This window comes from Dromaius novaehollandiae, chromosome 11 (genome assembly GCF_036370855.1).
Source record: "Dromaius novaehollandiae isolate bDroNov1 chromosome 11, bDroNov1.hap1, whole genome shotgun sequence".
NCBI classification, from domain to species: Eukaryota; Metazoa; Chordata; class Aves; order Casuariiformes; family Dromaiidae; genus Dromaius; species Dromaius novaehollandiae.
Genome location: NC_088108.1, coordinates 6297602 through 6321472, shown reverse-complemented (window position 1 = coordinate 6321472; position 23871 = coordinate 6297602). Strand labels below are relative to the sequence as shown.

Here is a 23871-nt window from a genome sequence, read left to right as displayed (position 1 = left end):
TGCAAAGGTCTCTAAAAAATGTCTGACTTTGAATTAAGAAGCAAAATCAGGCTGAGAAAAGCTGTTGTAAATCCTTAAGTCTCTGTATAAAAGACAAGGTTTTGACCATTATTATCAATTGAATCTTTCAGTTATTTATGGTTGCAAAATAAAAGAGACTCTAAGTTAGGTTTTCTTTGAATTCATAAAAAAAACATTTTTTCCTCTCACTTGCGAAAACAATCCGTAATTTATAAACTAGGCCTTTCAAACAAAATAGCAGCAGGGTTTTTATTTCCAGAAATTTATCACATTGCTGAAGTTCAAACAAACCTTTTTTAAAAAAATGTTTAGCAGTTGGTTATAGTCATTTACATGGTGTGAAGTGAGTGAGAAGGGCTACTGGTAGGATTTGGTTGCATAATTTTACAACTATTTTACATTAATATAGCTAGCAAAGTTAAACGTAGTGGCTGATCAGTTGTCGTTGTAAACATCCTGTAATGTTTCTTAATGCAGTCACTAGAGCATTTTTGAAAGGATGCTACTGTCCAAATAGATTTAAGAACAAAGGTTTTGTGAAACTAAGCTTGTGTGAATAAATGATATGGCATTCAAAATAAGGAAATATTTTCTAATAATACAGAATGGAAAACATGATCTCAGGTACTTACCAAAATACAGCTTTCTGGAATGTATCATCACTTGGAGCTGTACGTGTGTCTCTAAGACGACATTTTTCTAAAGTAAATAATTGTTTTTACAATCAAATTTTCCGTATTCTATAAAGAACTTTATAAAGATTGATTGATGAGTGTTGTCTGTCAGTTCATGAGATATGTGTGTAACCATAACTATAAATACTTGTCTTTCAGTTTCACTAGTGAAAAAATGGCTGAGATCTCACTTTTCTTCTACAGCCTTTCTCATTCCCAAATATCCCGAGTACACTACAAAACATGTATATAGGAACTGTTTCAGTCCCCACTGAAGTGCAGCTGCACTGAACTGCCTGTTTAACAGCATGCAGCCTGGCCATGCCGCACAACACTTTAGTACAGGAAATGAAAATAAAAGCCATATTAATTTCAAGTTACGTATTTTAATGGGAAAGTCTGAATTCTCCCACTTAGGGATGCAAAGCAAAAATACACCCCTGTACATAAACTTTAAGCATCGCTTAACACCTATTTATGCCTTTAAAATCAGAGCTCACGTGAGGCTGAGTTGATTCATTGCCCCATCCTGGCTGTTGGCAGGGAGGGAACGGAGCTGGGGAAGAGCAGACGAGAGTAGCAGCGCTGGCTAAGGAACGCTGTGTGGTGGGAATCTGCCTGTGAAAAGCACGACATGTACCTTTGGTACACGCTAAACACTAAAACGCACAAAAATGTGTTTAATGCCAGTACAGTATGTATCATTATGAATTCTCCAGCCTTCCTGGGAACCTGAATTGTGTTTTTTTTGTTTTTCTCCTCATAAATAGTTCATCTCACAGGGAGAGACTCTCCCATTCTGTTTCCAAAAGTTGACCAATAAGTTTTGGACACTGTTTTTGCTGTCCTGTATGAGAGCAATGGATGAAACAGCAGTTTTCTCTGTTTTCTTTGAGGGCTTGGTCCTGGTCAGTGTTGAGTATTACTATTACTTTAGTAAAGTATGAGTATTACTTTAGTTGTGCAAAATACTTACATGTATGCTTGACTCCAATAACTCTGTGAATGTGCATAAAATGAGGAATGCACGTAAGTGAATTTGTGCAAATGCTTTGTTGGATCAAGTCTGGAGCAGGGTTCGGCAGGCTCGAACCTCAGCAAGGCAAGCCTGGGGGAGGAACTGGCAGGCCGTTCATCCTGCAAGTCGTTCAGCCAGTTCCCTCGTTTCAGTGGTGGTGCTTGAAGAAACAATAGATAGCAATGGACTTTCCTTTGCGTACACCACTTTGAAATGAAAATAAACTTTGCTCCATACCTGCAGTTACTCTGGTTTAATTAAAAGATGTGATTTAAATTGCTTTATTTAACCTTGACTTCAGTCAATGTTAATTGGTGCAATATTGGCGTACGGACACTGAATTTAAACCCAGTTTGCAGCAGTTTATAGGATCACATGAGCAAGCTAAGCTGATAGAGCAAATTTTAAAGTAATATTGGTGTACCTGCAGAGGTGTTTACACTGACCGAAACAAACTGGTGCAGGTTTAGGCAACAGCTCCTTTTTTTACTCATCAAATCAGAAGTAACATCATTTTCCAAGTCTCTCTCCTGTTATCACCTCCCTTTCTTTCACCCAGTAGCTGTATGTGAAAATACTTCTATATGAACACAGGGTTCGATCTCATGAAGCTGCACGTGGTGGTGACTAAGGTAGATACTGAGAACCCCTCAGCTTCTGAACCGTATGTGGATATAGAAAGATCTCCTGCCCTTTCATATTTTGATGTCCATGTACTATTGGGAGAGGGGAAGGAAGAGGTGGTATTTCAGTTCCTGGTTATTTCTAAAGCTGTTACTTTCGTTGCTTTGGTTAATAAAAAGCCTTCATCTTTGAAGGAGCGCGATCCTCCCTTGCGTATAGAGTATTCTAACAAATAGTTTGAAAAATTAACAGGCACAAAAATGGAGTGCTCAAAACTTGTTCCTGTTCCCTTTAAAGGGACTGGGACTTCCGCTATTTGCTTTGGTGGGAATAGAACACAGTTTTAATTTATCTTGGCTTTAACACAGATGATTTCTTGGTGTTGTGATCCTGAAACAAACAAAAAAGCACCAAGATAAACAGGAGAAATAAAACTATAGGAGATCAGATTGATCTTGGTGGTGAGATCAGCTGACTATAGGTGCCACTTGAGAAGCCCTTTAGCTGCTCTGGCAGCTTAGTGAGGGCCAGACGTTGCGTAGCCAGGTGCTGTCTCTTTGCTTCTTGAGCTGAGGGCAGCTGAGGACGGAGTGGGAGTTTTTACTTTGAGTGGTAGTGAAATCAGGCTCATTACCTTGTTTGATTATATTGAACTAGTATCCAGTGTTTCTGCATTAAAAGCTGTTTTCCTGGGTTAAAATCAATTGTTTGTTTTTGCTTTGGATGCTTTGCACTCTTGCTCACAGTTGGGTTGGTGTTATGTGAGAAGGGCAGGGTTGTGGGTGCATACTCAGATACTCATGTAGTTGCAGACATGCTTTACCCAAGAAGCAGAATAGTCCAAAACCTCAGTGCAGAAGATGAAGACATTTTTCAAACCCAAAATGAAAGCAATAAATAGAAGTAAGGACTGACTTTGTCAGCTTCCACCCCTCCCACAATAAATCTTCCAAATCTTGGCTTTTATCACAGATGGATAACACAATAGGCACCACAACACACCAATGTTACGCAAATACTTCATATGCTATCAATTATTTTGGAAGTATTCATCATCGGAATTGTGAAATGGTTTGACCTTTTTTCCTAATGGAGAGTGTATGGAGATAGGAGTCTCAGGCTAGCACACTCTTTCTCTTCTAAGTGTGGGGGTATATTTAACACTTATTTCAGAAGAGCACAGCACTGAATAGGCCTCTGCTCTGGGTACCCAGCCCTGCCTGCTTGGTCTGCGGTGTCACGGGGAGTCAGAGATGGTCTCTGTTGTATGACAGGCAAAGAGGAGGCAAGTGAGAAATCAGGTCATTTAGTGTGCTGCTATACAGCACTTGCCTGTTGTGAAGTGAAGACCATACAGTGCTCATCTTCAGTGGGAATGCAGCCGTGCGACCCTGGCTGTTAGTGACTTCCAGCCTACAACTCCTAAGAAAACTGACACCTCTCAGTCAGGTTAGGCCTGGAGAAAGAGGCTGGTGCAAGAGGAGATCAGGCTAGAATAGGTGCGGATGTTTGGCACGTGTTCTAGTGGAAAGCAAAAAATTTCTTATAACAGATGCCCTGTTAAAATAGAAAGGTGACTAAGATGAATATGCAGGTTATGATGAAATAACAGAAAATAATTTCATGAAGAATTTCCAGAGATATCCTGAATTTCAGATTTAATGCATTTTGATTCCCAGTAATTTACTGTGGAACCACTTTGAACAATCACCTGATACTCTCCATTTTAGTTACACTGTTAGCCATGTGTGAATTAATATTTTACACTTTTTTCTTACTTTTCTTAGGAGCATCTCTTTTTATTATTTAGCACAGCTTCATTCCATTAACATTTCCCCAATTATTTTGAGCTTCACCTAGTCACAGAAGGCAATGTATCCTCTACTGTTCTCTCAATTGTCAATGTATGATGTCTTTTTTAGTTGGATGCCTTATATGGATGTTAGTGCTTTGATTTTCAAAATTAGTCATGCTGGGTAGGTGAAAGCTGAATTAAATTTGGCCTTTTCCAAAGGTCAAACACATTTCTGAGCAGAAAATCTCTATATTGCAGGTCCTATGCTGTCTCCCCAGGCATTTGATTGTTGTTGCTCTACAGACATGTCCTGAAAGCAGACGGACATGGCTCTTGAGACTGAGGAACTTCAGTAAGCTGATAGTTTGAGCTTCCTGCTGATCCTTCTCATTTGCCTGTGTGCATTACCCAGGTCGTGATCATTTTTATCCATTTTCAGGTTAGCTAGGATGAGTGCTACTGTAATTTGGCTTGCAAAATTCTGCAGAAGACATTCCTGAGAGACAACCTAAAAGGTGATAACCCAGCTAACACTGTATCACATCTCTGCACACTGGTGCTAGTTCCAAGCCAAGTGTCTAGGGGCAGGGTAAGCTTTGTCATCAGGAGATGGGCTGTTTGGCTGCTTAGCTGAGCATCACGAAGTGCTCAGGGGGCATCCTTGGAGAAACTGAGACATGGGGCTTTTTAGAGACATACTCACCTGAAACATTGAAATAAAACATACACACCTTTATAAAGTGCAGGGAACTAGATGGAGTAAACATAAACTTTGAGTGCTTATTGCCCTAAGGTATTCTTTATATTTGCCTGGTTTGTGTTAATGAATACCTAAAAACATACTTTTTTTCCTACAAGTACCCTCCCACTTTTTGTCTCTTGTAATTGGTTTAGTGGAAGCATAATGGCTTTATTAGGTTTTATCCTTCTGTATATTAATGCACCTTAAAGGCTCCAGCAAGAGGCTTAGCATGGTGGAGCAGCAAAATGTGAAAATGAAGTCACACGTGTGTAGAAATCTCATTAAACCCATTCTTTCTACAGTATTGAACTACATTTCTGTTGTAATCAGGAGAATCTAAACTTTAAAAATACTAAATCTGAATTGTTTTTACAAGCGGGACAAAATGCATAATTGAGTAACGTCAGGAACAGAGAAAGATTAGTGTGAGAGATTCCTTCATCAATTATTAGGGTAATTAACAGACATCTTTTTTAAGAAATCAGTTCGACACAGAGAAACTATGCAATCAGTAGTGATTCTTAAATCTCTTCCTCTCAATGTGAAGTGAAATAATAACTCTTGAATGATCCTTTTGAAACATTTAGTCTTCAAAACAATAAACTGCCAAAGTACTGGTGACACAGCTGTCCCATTGCGAGCTGTAAATGTCCGATTTTCACATGTACTGAAGAGCCAGGACTCAGTCTTGGTCCTGTGGATGCTGAGTTTCTTTAAACAGCAAGCTTTTACTGTCTTGGTCTGAAACTCCTCCTGTTTTAGTGTCTTTCCTGTTGATTTAAATAGGAGCAAGATTACCACCCCTATGGATTAAATACAGCAGCATGTAACGATAGTTAACTAACTAGCTAAATTCTGTCTGTGGAGGACCACACAGCTCTGCTGAGTTCACTAAGGCTCCCAGGCACATACCCCACTCAGCTTGTCAGGCTTGGTTTTAGGTGACTGTAGGTCAGAACCTGTTTTAACCTAAGAATTTCTCTTAGGTTTTTACTAAGCTGGGGCCTTAGGTGCACTGCTGAAGTCAGTGTGGTTTAAGCTCCCATTTGAAGCATTAAGGATATGAGTAACTGCTAAAGTCTAACTTTGCATTCTGTCTGGCATTCTAAGTTTTGAATCTGATTTTCCCTTAATTCAGTGTCTGAATTCCACAAAATGCAGTCATACATTTCACCCCCCTGAATTAAACAGAGCCCAGTCCTGTGAGCCAGCTTTGCTGATTTAGGCTTTCTCCGTGAGGTGACAGCAGCAGAACTGCAAACAAGAGAACTGAAAAAATACATATTGGACCAAGAACGTCATACACAAAATATCTTGTTTTATTAACAACTTTAGAGTTTATTAATTTATAAAATCAGGTCAAAGTGATACAACAAGTACATAAATAAGTACCATAACAGACTTACATCCCATGAAGAGAATGAAAAACCATGACACTGTGTATTTTATTGCCGTAAGTGGCCAGAGACTGTAAAAATGCAACGCTGCATTTACTAAATGATGCTTATGATTTTTTTTTTTTTGCTTTTCTCAAAGAGTGTTTATTATACAAATAAATACACAATCTGGACTCCACCTGTCCTGTCACAAATACAAAAAACAGGTTGCCTTCTTCTTCTTAAAAAAATTACTTACACTGTACACTTTCCACTTAGTCTTTGTTCACCAACTACTGCTACAAACAGGCTGTCCCCGAGGTGGGCCAGACAACTGCGTGTTTTCTGACCGGGTTGCTGCAGCTCCTCCGAATGCCTTTTGCAATGTCTTCTCCAGAGGAATGATACGTTTCAGTCATGAGTTATTAGAAGATTTATAGTAGAATCTAGCACTTCTACAGCACATTTCAACCCAAAAGATGCCCAGGTGCTGGGTAAACTGTTTCTCCTCCAATTACATTGCAGTAACTTCTGGTGTGAAATACCCCTGCTGAACGGCCCGCAGCAGCGTGGTGGAACTCAGGACACAGCGTACCCCTTCTGAACACCAAGGCAGAACTTATGAAGGCCAAAGGCTATGTTCCCATTGGAAATTTGGCTGGGACAATTCACTTAGCTCCCCTTTTTATGAAAAGTGATATAGGACTTCTAATGGCCAGATGCTAGTTAACATATCATATGTATAGCGTGATACCAGTTCTTGGTCTTGCTTCTTCTGTAAGGTCTTACTGATATCAAGAGAGATTATTTTGTTCTTGCAAATCCAGCTGGATGCTGGAGGAGCTCCCTTTTTAGCATGTTTTCCTGGTATGCAGTGGACCATGCTGAGCACATTGCAATGAGGGAAGTGTTCCTAAATATCACCTGCTCTCTATCCTGGCCTAGGGACAACTTGGTGGTTATATATAGGCAGAATCACAAAGGACTTGAGAATTAGAAAGTCCTGGATCACCTTCTATATATTTTCCAAATTCCCTTTGGCTTTTCCATCATGTTCACGTCTGCCCTTCTCACATGCCTCCTCCTCTTCACAGACATCTCTCCACCCACGCACCCTCCAATCTTGCAGGCAGCACAGGCAGGAGGCCCGGCTCTGGGGCCACTCTGCAGAATGACAGACCTCAAAATCCTCGCTGTCACTGTTGATTTTGCTCCCTGTGAGGACCCAGCCCCGGCTGAGACCATTCCATAGAGCTGTGTTTCCTAATGCGTGTTTGAACAGCAGTATCCCTGTCTACTTGTGGAGTAGAAAATGGGGGCAAAAGCAGGCAAGAGGCACCTTCATCTTGGGAATGAATCCAAGAGTGCAGCCACAAGCTAGTGTGGCATGATTTTGGTGTCTCTTCAGAGAAAGCATTTTTCAAAGTGATGGCCTTGTACTTCTTTTTCTGGAGATGGAGGTCACCTTTCTTAAACACACCATAGGCATGCTATACTCGATTTAACATTTGAACTGCCTGTCTCAGATTTCCTTTTCAGAAAGACAGCAACTTGCACAAAGCTACTCTGTTCTAAAGGCCTGCTGCAACTGCTTGGTATTTGTCCTGGGAGAGGTTTGTCCTTAAAGTTTGTGTGCGAATTGAGAGGCCACCATCAGAAAAATGCAGCAGTTCAGTTTTGTTCCAGATTTGAATGAATCAATTAAGGAAGGTCACAATTCTAGGGAGTTATTAATCAGGAGGTTTAACCCTTTAGGAGTTTTGAAAGTGCTGGAAGTACTACACCACCTTCTGCCCCATCACTTGGTAAGGCAGTACATCAGCCAAGACCGTGTGTTAATAGGGCCTGCAAGAATGAACTTGTTAGGGCTGTGATAGGGAGCTAATGCGTTACATTTTATTTAGAGAAGTGGGTGGTGGAAACTGAGTGAAAACCACTTAAAAGCGAACATTTTCTCAAATTGCTAGGAAAATACAGTGATTGCCACTAACACCTGCTGTTCAGTTTATGGACTCAGTTTGCCCAACTGCAAGACATCATCCCAAAGGCAGGCTGCTTACGAGTTTGTTAGCTTAAATCTGTTTTTTATGTCTCCAACACAAGTATTGTATCATTTGTGTTTTTTCTCCCCTTCTAAAAAATCTATGAGTCATTTCAACACCAGAAATGGAATAAACCCAGCACAGGAAATAATACTCTCCATAGCTCCTGCACATTTATTAGGTGTCCTTCTTTTCATTAGTTTGAATAACTTGCCAAATAATAATAATAAAAATGTTCTGTTTTCTCTTTTTAACTTGTAAAGAAATGCAACTCTAAGAAACTACAGTCTCTCTTTCTCCTTCCCCCACCAGTAATACAGAGCCTCCTAGTCTTTTTGAGGAGATATTTAAACGGTTGACACAGACCACTACACATAAAGCAGCAAATTTGCTGTGCATGATGTGAATAATTACTGCATTATAGTTTTGGTTTTTAGGGCGACTGTTGACTTAAGCAAAATAAGCCTGCAGTCCAGCTGCAGATCCAAGTTTTCATAAGTTTTCTTGTGTTTCTCCCTCCAGTGCTGTCTCCCTTAACAGTGACCCTTTTCAGACTTTTCAAGGTACAAAACCTTTACCAAATCCTCGAGCTCAGTCCTGCACACTCTGCTTTCACACATTTGGCTGATCTGAGCTTCTCCCTCGCTAAATATTTTCCACTGGCCTGAAAACAAAAATACAAAGGAGAAAGATACTGACTTAGAAAGGGCACAGAGGACTTTGGAGACATTTACAAGCACTCCCTGGACAAACTGATTCACAATGGTCAAAGGGAGAATGTCTAATCCTCCCATGGAAAATATTTGAAGTATCTTACAATCATGTAACAGAGGCCATGCAAAATAACTTTGTTAAAAAAATAATCAAGGACTGGAATATTATACCTTCCTTTAATTCAGCAGTGCTATAAATTGACCCTATTTATTTCAACCATTTCTGAGGTAAGATACTCCGGTTTATGACAGAGTGATGTGAGAATTTAAATCTGGTGGTAAACTGAAGTATTTAAAAGTCAGGAAGCAACAAGTCTAAGTGTTTCATGCAATGTGAACTCTGCCTACCAGTGTTTAATACAAACTGTGTTTGTTGGATATTACCATTACTATACATTCTGGGTAATGTTAATAGACATGCTCGCTGTTCTGGTGACTGGAATACTATAGTACAGGTGACAATGACTGGCTTAGGATGGCTGAAAGGAAAAAATCAGGAAACCCTTTACAGGAGAAGGTGTCTACCCCTCACTAAGCCTGTATTATCAAGAATAGATTATTCCTGTGAAAAATACCTCCCTGCCTAATTGGAACCTCATAAAAAATGGCAACTTGCAGTGCAAAAGAACTGGGAGCTAAAAATGGCTATACCTTAATTAAACTGTCAAATCAACTGTCATGTCCCAAGCTGGATGAAATACAAAAAGGAAATTGAATCAAGAGTGATAAATGAATTACATCTCCTTTTAAAAAAGATATTATTAGAAACACAGGAATAGCTTCTTTGAAATTTAACATATATATAGGAGAACTCCTTTAATCATGTTGAATTTTTCTCAGCTGAATAACTTTCAGAAAAATTATGGTCACTTGAAATGTTGCTTACAAAAAGCCAGATTGTGCTGCTATGCTACAGATCCACTGACATCAGTCATATTACTTCAGACTCATGGCAGTATGAGCAGAAAACAGTCTATCCTGTATGTTCTCAAAATGACAGGAGGCCAACGCAGCATGTTATATGTAGCTATATTTTAAATTGCTGCATTTTAATTATTTGGATATATACTTATAAAATATTGAAGCCATGTACTGGAGGAAAATTAGCATATCTGTTTGAATATGTAGAGTAAAATGGAGTATTTTTCAAGGCTATGATTATATGGAGAAAAGAAACCTGAAGAGGTCAGAATTTTACTTACTAGGGGTTGTCCTTGTTATCTGCTTGAAGTAGGGAAGTTCTTCAAATTCGCTCTTGGATATTTTCTCAATGTAGAAGTGACGCAGAATCCCTTCAGCAGAGAAACAAGAAGTGCATGTTACAGGGACACGCAGTGTCCTGGGCCTGGCTTGTCATTCTGCCTTTGTGTAGAGTTACTGCAGTGTTGAGCTACACTGTGAAATCATCCTGACCAATAACTTGGATTTTCAGCCTATTCACTTTGATTCTCTTTGCTACCTCCACATTTTTCTTCTGTAAGTTTATGATTGCAGAGAGTTTCTGAGGGGGTTGAGAATTAGCTGATTCTTTTCTAATATAGCTGAACCTTTCCTTAGTATGAGTAAATACAAGATTACAACAGAAGCCAAAATCCCAGTGTCCTCAAGAAAAGCAGTATGATTTTGCTGTCAGATATCATTTTGCCTGCCATGAGCCAGCAGACAACATCACTGTCAAATCATCATTTCTTGAACACACAGGGCAATTATTAACCATCAGACCCTCTGTGACTATTCTTCTGGGCACAGTTTGGGTTTGGCTTTGTGCTTTAAAAAGTATTCTGGAATTGTATTCCATTCCATGTATTGCTTACATGGAAAAGGGTTGCACTATATGAGTTTTTCCTAAGAGAATTACATGCTTTCTGCTTAAAGTATATAGAATTTATAGATGGCTGGAGAAAATAATTTTTGTTATACTAACTGTTCAGGACTTGCAGAAGTGCTTGGGCTTCTGAAAGGTTTTCTTAGTTTTTTCTAACTGTACCAGTTGTTCTGCGAAAAGTTACTACTTCCATCCATAAAACACTGGTCACTGGTGGAAAGCTTTTTCGTCCATCCTAAATAAGAACCTTCAAGCAGTTGACTGAACTATGGCTTTCTATTTCTCAGCAATAAATTACACAGGGTTTTCCTGACAATGTATTCGTCTTTGTGTTTTTGCTCACAGTGAAGGCCAGGAGTTTTCAGAACTAGAATTTGGGGTTTTATTAAGACTTTTGGTATAGCAAAACTTGAGTATGTTGGAAGGGGCTGTCATGGTGATGTCTTAGATAGCCAGAAGGACAGCAGTCAGGATGTTAGGATTGGCTTGGGATTTTAATGGAAGATGATATGCTGTGTAAAGAAAGAACTGGCCTAACTCACCTTTTCTAATTGTCCACACATGTATTTCTATTTGAGGTGGCTTTTCAGTCTCTACTGCAATTTTTCTGATGGTTTCTCCTTCCTCTGTGAAAACGGATTCATAGACGGGCAATGTCTCTTTGCCACAGAAGTAATCTTTGTTGTCAAAGCTTTGACTTGGCACTTCTTCTATTTAAAAAGAAAAAGCCCAAAACACATATTACAGCTTTAACCACGTCCTCCAGAACATACTAGGCACAGACAGCCAAGCAGGTTTAGTTTAAAAGTAGATTTTTCATGTGTATAGTCATTCAAATCCGTCTCCAGCTAAGCCCTGGACATCCAGGACTGTTCTGTTCTGCTTGGTTCCGAATGCCTGTGCGTGGTGGCAAGATAGTATACGGATTTATAAGCCAGTTTCATAAGGAAATGAGTGGTATGTAGCCATCCTATTGGTCTGTCAGTATCCTTATAGTTTTTGAACCTGTTGTCCACTTTTCAAGCAGATCTGAAATAATGCTAGAAGACTCAGAGGTAATTATATAACTAAATGAAACTTAATGGTTGGATGGAGTGAAGAGACCCAAATTAGTGTTTTGCTGAGGAAAAGGACAGGGAGAACTGAGGTATTCTGCATTTTGCTTGGCAGGAGCCAACTGGCCAGTAGGCACACAAGAACTTGGCCAGCCAGTAAAAAAAAAGCTGTGGATCTCTGATTCACAAGTATCCAGAAGGATCCGGCTACTCACCTTCTAACTACCGTCACTGCACCACACTTTTTCCCAGTAAGCAAAGCTAGTAAGAGATATATGACTGAACAACTCATTTCCTCAGAGCATTTCTGCCCAATGCATCACCAAACCAACAGGAATGGGCCATACAAATTAGAAAAGAAGTGTAAAGGCCCAGAAGGGTAATAGGACACTCCTTTGCCCTTTATATCACATGCAATGTGGCTGGTTATTTGGCAGACCACCCACTAGATTAGCAGGTTTTTCATTAGTTGCATTAATTTTACTAAGTAATGACACAGAAGTTTAATGATTAGTGCAGCACAGAAACATAATGCTAAATTTGTGTTAACACAAGGATTAAGTTATATAATTGGGACAAATCATTTTGTAATCAGCGCTTTTGAATCCTCGTGGTGTTTTGAAAAGCAGGAATGACAGTATCTCCATGCAAACTTTGCAAACCAGAAAGTGATCTGACTGTTCTGTGAGCATTGCAGCTGGGGAAGTATAGGAGAGTCTTCTGAGGGTAACGAACTTTCTGTGTATGCCTCTGTAATATTCTCTGTGGAAATGAGCATCAAGAAGTCATGCTAACACTAGAGGGAAAGTCAGTGAGCAATCAGAATATACGTGCCCCAGGCAGCAAGGCTCCCGTCTGCAGAAGAGCAGGGAACGGGAGGGCTGGCCGGACAGCTCTGTCTGTCCCACACTGCTCTCCCTGCACACAGATTAGAACGACGGACACAGCTATTGCTATTTTCATTAGACCTCATCGTGACTGGAAGGCCTGAGTCAAGCCCCTTAGCATGCACAGCAAGAAGGTGGTCTGCGATCAACTTTTTGTTTTACCTGGACAGACTTTACAGCATTTTCCTTCTACTTTCTGAGGGTATTTGCAGGGATATTGTTCTGGACAATGAATTTTCTTACATTCTTGTTTGGTGACGTTGCAGGTGCACAACACACACTCTACAATTCCAAAGGCCCGGAGATTAGGATGCCAAGATTCACCGTGTGAGTATGTTTTGCCATTTGAAACACATACTACAAAAGAAGAGAAAAGGAAGAAAAAGTACAACTGGAAAAGGTACGCTCACTGGCTGCTCCCCCATGAATATTGGTTTGATTCATGCACCTTTTTTAAAAGCAGTATCTCTGCACATAATTCGTTATTTTACGAATTATTAGTGTTTCTGGCCCATTTCTCTGCTTGATAACTTTAGTGGGAGTTTTGCCCCTTAAAAGTCTAAGCCTTTGATCACTCTTTTCTGAGCAGCTTTGCCTTGATTCCAACTCTGCCGACACCGATGTCCCTGACTAATTTCAGCAGAACAGTGAAGGTGGCTGATTCTAGTTTTTGACTAGCTCCTCTCCAGTGCACACATTTCAGTTGTGCATCATTACCTGGCTTATAAAACTCACTCCTTCTTCCCCTTCCTGATCTCAGTCCACATACAGGACACAGCTGCTAAACTGGCTCTGGCTTCTAGAATTAAATATGCACCCGACAGCATCATGACATTTGCCACCGAGCCATCTGCACAACTTTTCTCACCATTAGCTGAACACTGCCTTTGCAGGGAGAGCCATGCTATCAGCTGAATGGATTAGTGCCACCTGGGACTTTTATTGCTTTCACATGGGACTGCCTGCTACACAGCACACAGAGCACAGCAGGAGAATTTTGAAAACTGATTTATTTTTTTGTGGAGATATATATGTCTATAGGTATGTAGAGATGTTTGTTTTTTGGAATTATAAGAAAACATTAACATGAAAAGATGCATATGGGAATGAAATTTCATTCCAACTGCATCTAAGCATCTCAAAATTTTCATTCATCAGTGCCTCTGAGAGAGAGAGAAATACAGCTGGCAAAATAAGAGTGAAAAAAATCCATACCTGGTGGAAGCCAGTTTGGGTCACCCTGCAGCTGATGGGAATTATATCATTTTACACCATGTCTGCATTTGCCCTATAAACCTTACTTCTTTCTTTTTAAATATTTTATAAACACAAAGAAAAATGCAAACTAATCCTAACAAGGTGAAAGAAAGGGCACTGCCTGATTTCTAAAAGTAACTAAAGTGAAGCTGGGGTATGTTGTAAATATTTCCAATTCTTCTAATATGCCATCATTTTTATTAATGCTTTTATTTGTAAAATATGTTCCTATTTTGCCTGTAACTTTCAAAAGCAATTTAATTTTTATCTGTAATCTGAAATTTACATCTAACTGGTAACAGATGTGACCAACTGGCTTATACTTTACTGAGTTACTGAGATTTATGGTGGGTGTTCTTTGTAATGTATTGTCTTTCATGGGGTTATGCTATCATTTGGTTTATAATTTGCTACTTTTTAACTCTTTCCTAAGACCTGCTTTTATTTTAAAAGTGGAAAACAGTTTTGTTTCTCACATAAAAGCAAATTAAATGTTATCTGTATACTCAGAACATGAGAGAAAACAAGTATAAATGAGATAGAACTGGTAAGTAGTTAGCTGCTCAGCAGGCTTATTACATGCTTAAATAATGTATTATTGGTTATGTTTATGCTTATATAGATTTTTTCCCCAATTAGAGTTTTCTTGATCCTTTATGGACATATATGCTCTATGATTTCTCCCTGACAAAGGAAGGGGTAACACTTGATATTGCGTAACTATATATTCTCGCTGTTTTAAAGATATGTTAAACAAAGAACAATTAACAAAGTACTCTGAGGTAGCAGATGAAGTCTCCAGTAGAAGCCAAAACACAGCACACATTCCAGTTCCCAGAAGCCCTGTTTTCAGTGCTCTTTATGTTCAGAATTATAAATCTGTATCCATGTAACTGCACAGTATTTGCATGTCAGGAGAATTGTTGTTTGTTTACTTTTTAGCTTGTTGAAATGTGTCTCGAGGGGCATGTGCCTTAATTAATAAAATACTTGTTAATTGCACAAGAACAAAAGAAAAGACACGGTCAGCATTCTGGTTTCCGTCACGGGGACCTCTCAGACACTCTCCGGGCAGTGACTGTCTGAAGCTTTGGCTGTTACTATATGGCATCCAGAAATATGCTGTTCGTCTGTATGCTTTTTATTTGCTGAGACAAATCAGTTAGAAATTGCTTTGATGATGTCTTCATGTGTGAATTACATGTCAAAGATATTGCACTGCCTGGAGATTCCTGCTCCTAGATTCAGCATAAAACACTGGCATGATCTGAATGTTTTTTCATGGTTGTTCAGGTGGATAATAAAGATCCTATGGCCAACATTCCTTCTGTTAGTTAATACCTTAAAAGATTAGTTGGCCGTAATACAAGGGCTTTAACTCTTTGTGGGTTGTTTTTGAGTGCATACTGACTGGTATTTGTGGATAGCTGTTCTTTACATATGCTCTTTTACACCTATTTCTTTTGTGGCTTCTTAGTCCTGTTCCTGCAAACCTCTGTCCACTTCAGTACACCCACAGCAGTGACCAGGAACTGAGCATCCTACCCTCCTTATTGCACAAAACCTGCTGTTCCCACTAACTGGAGAATTGATATTTTCCCTCTGTTTTTGTCCTTCCTGTAATGCAGCAGGAATATGGCCTGGTCAAGGTTTGATGTATGGGCTTAAAGTCCTGCTGTCCCCATAACCTAATGTGTCCTGTATTGTATCATCAGAAGGCACTGATGAGTCTTATAGTGAGATTCATTACCTTAAGTATCTTTGCCTGGCTACATCTCAGACATCCAGCCTAGGCTAACTGCCTGCCCTTCTAGCACTAGCCATGGAGGAGAAAGGCATCCCCTGCATCCCAGTGTCTCAGACAACTAGCTTAAGGTCGGGGAGTCATGGTATTTTCTGCCTTCAGAATAATTCACTACGCCTTGGAGGCAGCAAACTTCCTGATACCGTGGCAAAGCTTTATGATCCCATATTTGTGGGGCAGTTTAAACACTTGCTGTTTACCAGTACTTAAGTTACAAAATAGGAGACAATATAAAGAAAACAAGCACAAACAGACTATTTCCTACTGGACAAGTCACTGTGTGAACCAGTTAGCAAATCTAAAGGCCCGGTGGTGCCAGCTGTCTTTAATGGCATAAAGCACTGACTTCCCTGGTCACAGCAGCATGAGTTCTTAGCATTACGCAGCACAGTCCCGCAAAGTAATGCAGAGAGCAGCATGAGGGCGTGAAGCCCAGGCAGAGTGAAAGGCACTAACTGTCGTATGCGCAGGCACTTGGACCTCACTCAAGAGCTGGTTTCACATCTTTAATAATTCATTGGTTTTCACCTTTCTGATTTGCACTGGGCCTCTTGGTACCAGTGTGAATTTGCAAGACTCTGCTGTATGTATTGGGAAGTCTTTTAGAGCTATAGGTGACAGATACCTCACCCCGAGTAATAGTGTGAAAAGTACTTCTCTTTACCTCGTCCATGCTTATGCTTGTTGTTGATGACGATTTGTACAATTGTTCCTGATGCTTGCTGGGGATCTGGGAGGACTCCACGGTTGCTCCTGGTGTTGGGAAAGCGAGGAACGCTGCCTGCCTGCCTAGCGGAGCTGGGCAACGGGTCGTAGTGGGAGCGATGGTAGGAGTGTCTCTGTTTGGAGACAGAAAGAGGGCAGGAAAGTAAATGTCTTGTTCCAGTGAGCATGAAGAAAGAGGCTGCACTAGAAGCTGAATTCAGACAAGTGTGTTGCCACTATCATCACACAGGCCTTAAATATAATGGATGGCACCTTACTAAATAAAGGCCATACAGGTTTTGCGGATAGTTACTATGGTAATGAAGTCACCTATGCATATACAGTTGGAACTCATCACACCAGACTCTGTATGTCAGTGCAGATGTCTATACCAAGTCGGTTATCTAAAGTCCCTAAGCAAGTCAGTGGAGAGAAAGGCACTTTTAGAACATGATCTATTCAACCTGTTGTAGATCTCTACCTCAGGAAGAGATGAATCACAACCCAGAAGTGCCTGTTTCCCTCCATTTACTAAAAGAGAGTTCAGAGTTAGACCTCTGCTTCACTCATGTGTAGGATTAGGTGAGAAGAATTATAAGGCTGTCTAGTTTCCCTTACCAAATCTGCTTTGTACAGGGGATCTGGTGGCAGAGCACATCTTGAGAATGACTGTCCAGCTTCTTGTTCACCTGCAGCAGCTTTACATTGTCTTTTAGGGCCAGGTTTAGCCAACCTTGCACAGACTAAGCAAAGCCTTACTAGAAACTGTCTGAGCTTGCAGACTGGAAAGTTTCATTTTATTTGCAGGAGAAGGTAGTCTGTGCAGCGTATTTGCTAGAGCAAAAACACTATGGTTGTTTTCAGAGAATTATTTTCCAAAATACCCATGGGCATGAAAGGAGAGTGTGTATTACAGCAGCTACATTGAAAGGCACAGTTCTTCTCAGTAATCCAAAGACCTGTTGGTTCATGTGTTTAGGTAGTGCCCCTAAATGCTTAAAAGCTCCTCATATTCTCTCTGAATGCTTTTATAAAAATCCTCTCTTATGGAATAAATTGTTAATGGTTACTCTTAACACTGGTGAAATAGTGAAGCCCCTGAAGTAAATATATACATGTGGATATATCAACTGGGAAATAAGTGTTTGTCATTATGATTTAAAAGCAGTGCGTTTTTTTGTATAGCACACAAAACACCGTGGAATATTATCCTCATGTGGCATATATAACAAAGACCAAATCCAGAGCCCACAGGAGCTGATTGGAGTTTGTCATTCAGAATTATTTGTGAATACAGGTTGAGTTTATTAAGCAGTTTGCAGAAGTGAAAGAAATTGGTTTTGGGCTAGATTCACAAAACCCAGCATGAAGCAGTAGATATTCTTATACCTTGTCAGACCTGGTAACATCCTTTTCTCTTTTTTCCCCAAAGTACTGGCATGCACAACACAACAGGAAAATGTATGTGGATCACACTTACAGCTTCCCTGTTGGCTGGCTGCCGGAAGATATCGCCATCGGAGTGCTCCCATGATAATTCTCCATCTCCTGTATGTGAAGCAGAACAGTATCAGTTAGGGGAGTACTTGTGTAATGTCTTGGGAAATACTTAGGGGAGAAGTCTCACCTAGCTTTACAGCTAAATTTAAGGTGCAGGTTGCATTTGTGTGTAGAAGTGGTTTCATGGTACTGGATTCTGTACGGACCTAAAGGAAGATCCCTTTCCAGGTATCTTGCAAACTCAGGACCAAGGTTTACCATCAGATTTATGTGGCTTAACAAGATGCTTTGGCAAGGTGACTTCCAGCTACCATTTGCCTGTGTGATCTTGGGCAAAGGCAAGGAGACACGACTGAGCTAAGCTCACAAGGAAAGGGCAAACTGGGTGACCTTCTGTCTACCATGGGCTGAGGGAACCCACAGGCACAGTTGCTGTTGCTCCGTTGACATGTAACTTGATTGTGGACTGAATCGAGAGTTACATTCTTGTAGTTGGCTCTGAGGCGTAGCCATTAATAACTAACATTACATTTTATATATATAAAGAAAAAAGTAAGCCACATCTTGTGCTGCAAATGTTCTGACCCCATATTTATGTGTTTTTTTTCCTTCTTATTCGTTCTTCATTTAATAGAATTGAATAATTCAGACTTCATCTCCCAGATATGATTATGAAGCAGGGCGGCTCTGTCATCTGTTTATGAAAGCCACACCTTTGTCAACGATAGACTATTTAATAAATAGAAATAATGGCCGTGCTGATTGCATGACTCACTGAACAAAAAGCAGAAGCTGTTTGTTTCAGGTACATGCAATGAGTTATGTCAGGATGTATGAGAAATTGGCCCACTGAGGCTGGATCCCATCTAAGCTCATAGGATCCTGTATTTGCATGTATGGAGTATAAGCTGTTCAGTCCAACTGTTTTGAAACAGGGAAATAAAATACTGCAGAGTAAGACTGATAACACTAAGCACATTCATAAAAAAGTAAGGACATTCTGACTTGTGTTGTAAAAGAGAATGGGATTTTCCAGGGCACTTGCAATTTGTGCTTGTGATGCAGAAGGAATGAATGCTTTTGAGAATCCATGCAAGGGACTCGCAGAGCCAGGTTCTGGTTCCTCACAACCAAACGTGATTTGTGGAAAGGAAAGTTGGAAAGAAGAAGAGCCCCTCGGTTTCTGTTCAGGAGCAGCGTCTAGCTGTTTTCTGGGTAAAGACAGCTTCATAAATACAAACATAACGAAGCATGAGCCACCGCAGAAAATACAGTAGGGAAAAATCAGTTCCGGATGGAGAGAGAATGTGGTTTAAGTAGGTTTTAAAGACATATTGAGAGATATTCCTTGATAAGATGAGCTATGGAACTTGAATTGATATTTGATTCTTGGAAAATTTGTATGAGAATAGGAGAAGTCATTTAGTGTGGAGCTGAGTTTGGAATTTTCCCCAGCCTCAAAGTTCAGATATAGGCACAGATAAAAACTAGTGGCTTAAAGCTGAGCTCCAGACATGCCAAGCATTGCCACTGGAATGCAGTGCAGTACCACATCATGGGCCTGGCGGTTTGCAGGACTGGCACAGATCAGTGCCATGCACAGACTCTAGCTTGGGGCCTGGAAGCAGGGTAGCTTCAGTATTGAGGAGTGTGTGGTACTGGCTTGGGAGAGACATGGTGCTGATACAGGCATGCCTCCAGTCCTGGAGTTAACTCAGTCACATTTAACTCAGTCGGATCCATCACGGATCTGCTACTTTATTGCATACTACATATTGTCATCTTGCCCTCTACCTCTGCAGTTTATGGGAGCTTTCCCCTTGACTTAATGGAAGCTGGATCCTGATGTAAACTCACATCTGAACTATAGGGCTTGGAGCCTCCTCTAGTCAGTAGTAGAGGAATGAATGGGATATTCAGCAAGTCTGAATATATTATGGTAGCATTTTTTGGCCATGCAGGGAACAGGAATTGACTCTCAGTTTCCACCCCACAAGCTGTGCTGGTGTCTTGATGCAGACGTTTTGTTTAGGTTTGCATTTCATAGGAATCACAGGGGGCAAGATAAAACAGCTTGTGCCACATTGAAAAGGACAAGGTTAGTTAAGAGAGAAAAGATAATTTTAAGGTTTTTGTATAAGAATTATAAACAGTGGAATACATTTTAAGAAAGAAAGACCTTCATAAATGGAGACACTTCTAATGAGCTTGTTTTCCTTAATGACTACCTCTTTGGTTTAAGTGACTGATTTCTCCAGCATAAGGCTAGTTTACAGCATAGCTAAGGTCTTATACTTTGAAAGTCAGTTTAATTTTTATAACTGTAACAGGTTGGTTTCAAACCCATATCACTCTGAAAAGAAAATTATCCCAGGCATCCCAAGGAACTAAAAATAGCAGTCAGGGGACATATACCAGGAACCAGATGATTACTTTAATTGAACTGTCAATGTATTAAATTTAAAACAGTATATCACTAGATTTCATCCTGGGAAGCCAGGACTATCACCTCGCCTGCTTGAGATCAGAGAGCTTTAAAAGCAGTTTGCCTGGGGAAGTGTTTCAAAATTTGTAAAGAAGATACTGGGCAATAACATGGCTAAGCAGCAGAGAATGAGGCACAGTCTCGGTCTTCTCCAGACAGTGGAGTGCTGCATAGAAGTCCTCATCCTTACTCTGATGGAGCTGAGGTATTCATGCAGCACACAGCATTGCCCTGCAGAAAGATCAGCTGAGGTGCTGCATGGTGCCATGCTTCAGTTAATTAGCGCTGCATCTTGGCAGGGTAAGTAGCTCAGAAAGCTTGCTGCACTGACATGACTACACAGTTTCCGTTCAGGAACGTGCTCCTTCAAAGCCTGCTCTACCACCTCTGCACCATGCTGACACGACACCCTGCACCACACCTTGCTAAGCATTGATACACCCTAAGTACCCTCTTTCTGGCTTCTGCTCCAGTCTGTGTAGTTAGTAAGCTCCTTAGGACAGGGACTGTGAGACTGTGCTAGTCTGTGCTTCTAAACTCTAGCACCATATACAAAATCATAAAATTGACAATATAATACTCCTTGTTTTTACCATTCAATGGTACTGAGTTCAGGACACAGGTGCACAGAGATGCAAGCAGGAGAGATTTTCAAAGCAGCCTGGCCTCACTCATCTCAATGAAGTGGCACTTCTGAAAACCAGAAGCACCATTAGGTGCCTGTCTGCATCTTTGAGAAATGTCCACAGGTGCTTAGATACCCTAGAGATGGTGATTCAAAAGCCACAGTGTCAATGGTGAGATAAAATACATTTAGAAATTCTCAGACATTTAGATAGGCTTTTAGACAGACATGTAGGCTTAGACATTTAGGAAGGTTGGGAAGGCTGGCAGTACACCTCTAGAATCAAGTTCGCTGCGTGTACAAGATCTAAGATGCAATTACCAGTAAAATACCAACACTATCTCAATGTAAGTTAACACCTAATTTAGAGTGGAGCAATTGGCCTTATCCTATAAACTGAAATTCTTGTGTCTTGTACAACTAGAGCTGCTCTGGTTATTTGTCGGCTAGAGGCTTATTTTTATTTCAAAGCTTTCCTACCCAGAGCAATGGCAACTATTTCAATGCATTATTTGAATCCTTGATTTACCTCCTTATGGGGATGCAACTTTGTCGTCAGTGCATTCTCTTCTTGTTTCAATTTGGGAAAACAAAGTGAGCAATGTTACCCTGCTGGAATGCAAGGTTTCATTTCCGCACACGCACTGCATTGTGAGTAAAGGGGAAACCTGCAGACCTGAGCGACAGTGCACCGGTCTGACAGGGGAAGGAGTGAATTCAGACCCACGTCCTTCTATAGATGTCCTAGGACTTACCTCTGCAAACCGGACAGCAGGACTCCGGAACCGAAACTGGGAAAGAGCAGGTTAATTTGGGACACGTTTTCAGCCCACAGTATACATTCCCTTCCTGCCAGTAAACACAAGGAGCATTTAGAAGGAGAAGCATTGATTCATATGGTACTGTATATGCATTTTTCGTAGATATATGTACTGATGTTTACCCAAATGTCACTCTAGTATCCAAAAGCAGAATGTCAGACCAATGACAAGTCTGAATAGCATTTCTTTAGCTCATTGTCACACAGAGGAAAGTCCCTTTTTTAAAAAAACATGCAGGAAAAGGAAGAGATTGAAAAAAGAGAGGTGGGGAGGAAGAACCTCAATGAATTTAGGCTCAAAATATGCCTGATGTTGTTGGGACTAAAACGACCTGGTGTCAGTTAACCCCCCCCGCTGTCCCTGTGGTGTGTCTTACCACCGACCTGGAGGGAAGGCTTACCACTGACTGAAACCTTCAGCCGCAAAGTCCCGTCAGCACGTGGCCCGTTAAATCTCTAGTTAATGTAGAGTATGATGATTTGGTCAGAGGCGGCCCAGAGTCGGCAGTACTTCACACTGAGAGCTGGCTGGCTTGGGAGGGGTGTTTTGTTCAGACAGGCGCTCGGAAGCGTCCCTGGGCGACCGCTCGGATATGCTGCACTTGACCTGGCGATGTCTCGGGGACGGATTTGTGGCCCGGTGGCAGGTTACAGGGCTCTCCAGGGCCAGCCTGTGGGGCTCTTTACTTATCAGCTCAGCCCAAATGAATCTAGTTTCAGTCAGCGACTTAGTGCTCTATTTTCCCGTCAGGTTGAAGTGAGATACTCTCCATATGCCAAGTGGCAATATTTTACCTGCTGCCTGCGCAGTGTAAGCTCGCTCACAGTAGGCGCTTGACAGGGCGAGCTTTGTACACTGTGTTTTAGTAAGAGGCGGCCTGGCATTTACCAGGTGCTGCAGACTGGCTCTGAGCACTCCTGAGAGCTTCAGCACTAACTCCCAGTTCGCAGCCTCTGCTGTGCGCTAGGTGTGCCTCACACGTCAGCCTCCCGTCCTCTAGAAAGGAGAAGCGAAGCACAGACAGCACGGCTCTATCGAACGCTGGTACTTACGGAGCAGCTGCACTGGGCACACTGGTTTGCTTGCCTGTTCTGGAAAAGCCCTTCCGCCACAAACATTTCGCCGTGGTGGTAGGTGGTGCCATTGTATTCGCAGGATTTCCCGGTGATTTTGCTGCTTACGGAGAAAAGGGAGTCTTCTGGAAGCAATGGGAAAGGAACACTTTGTGTTCATGACAACTAGCAACATCATGAGTACAGGGAAGGAGAAGCGTCCCTCCTCCCCCATGTATCTTGCTTCTTAGAAATGGACAGGTTTAGTTATGCCACAGAATAAAAGTGACATTCTCAAGCTGCTGTTCTGCTGAACATTAATAATTCATTCTTTGAGTTAACTGTCCCACTTGTTTTAGGATTTCTGTGATCAACTGCAGCGCCAGCACTGAGGGCCATGCCTCGTGCTGCTGTATTCCTCTTGCTCTGTTACACAGCATTTGCTGCTTACTAGGGTAGGCAAGTGCAGTTATGTGCCCACTTATTATATGTTTTTTCACGTTTTAATGAAGAAGGCATTAGGTTCTGTATATATACAGAATCCCACTGTCAGTAACACCTTTTCCAGCATTGTTTCCCCCCCCTTAGGACTGGTATTACTTTACTAATGATCTGTAGTGTGGTAGCACTTAGGAGCCTTAGCTGCGGGTTAGCAGGTTGTATGATAGGGCGTGCGTGACGCCGCCTTCATGCCGTCCACAGGCACAGACCTGCTGGTACCCAAACTGCTGAAGGAACTGCGTCGGGAGCAAACAGGCCCAAGAAAAACTGTTCCATGGAAATGTTTGTTCCCAGTGGCCTTCACATTTTGTTGTTGTTTATGGTGATGTTTTCAAAATGGGCAAAACCT

At 41.1% G+C, this 23871-nt stretch overlaps 1 protein-coding gene and 1 long non-coding RNA gene across 6 annotated transcripts in view; one reads left to right on the top strand and one right to left on the bottom strand.

Moving 5' to 3' along the window:
* LOC135329539 (uncharacterized) overlaps window positions 1-15341 on the top strand; it is a 78376-nt gene extending 63035 nt beyond the window's left edge. Inside the window, exons 3-4 of one of the 2 annotated variants that reach the window (XR_010391009.1) lie at window positions 13039-13172; window positions 13666-15341. This is a non-coding gene — a long non-coding RNA (uncharacterized LOC135329539). Of the gene's footprint in view, window positions 1-13038; window positions 13173-13361 lie in introns of both variants that reach the window. The other variant, XR_010391008.1, reaches the window with a different exon arrangement.
* Window positions 6173-23871, bottom strand: part of CHRDL1 (chordin like 1) — a 45452-nt gene continuing 27753 nt past the window's right edge. For 2 of the 4 annotated variants that reach the window (XM_064518131.1, XM_064518132.1), the window contains exons 5-12: window positions 23022-23167; window positions 21904-21997; window positions 18019-18086; window positions 16498-16672; window positions 12935-13129; window positions 11373-11540; window positions 10208-10297; window positions 6173-8956 (exon numbers count right to left, since the gene is read on the bottom strand). In XM_064518131.1, the coding sequence (XP_064374201.1) occupies window positions 8826-8956; window positions 10208-10297; window positions 11373-11540; window positions 12935-13129; window positions 16498-16672; window positions 18019-18086; window positions 21904-21997; window positions 23022-23167 (1067 nt within the window). In that variant the 3' untranslated portion in view covers window positions 6173-8825. The remainder of the gene's footprint in view (window positions 8957-10207; window positions 10298-11372; window positions 11541-12934; window positions 13130-16497; window positions 16673-18018; window positions 18087-21903; window positions 21998-23021; window positions 23168-23871) is intronic. The other 2 variants (XM_064518134.1, XM_064518133.1) reach the window with 2 other exon arrangements.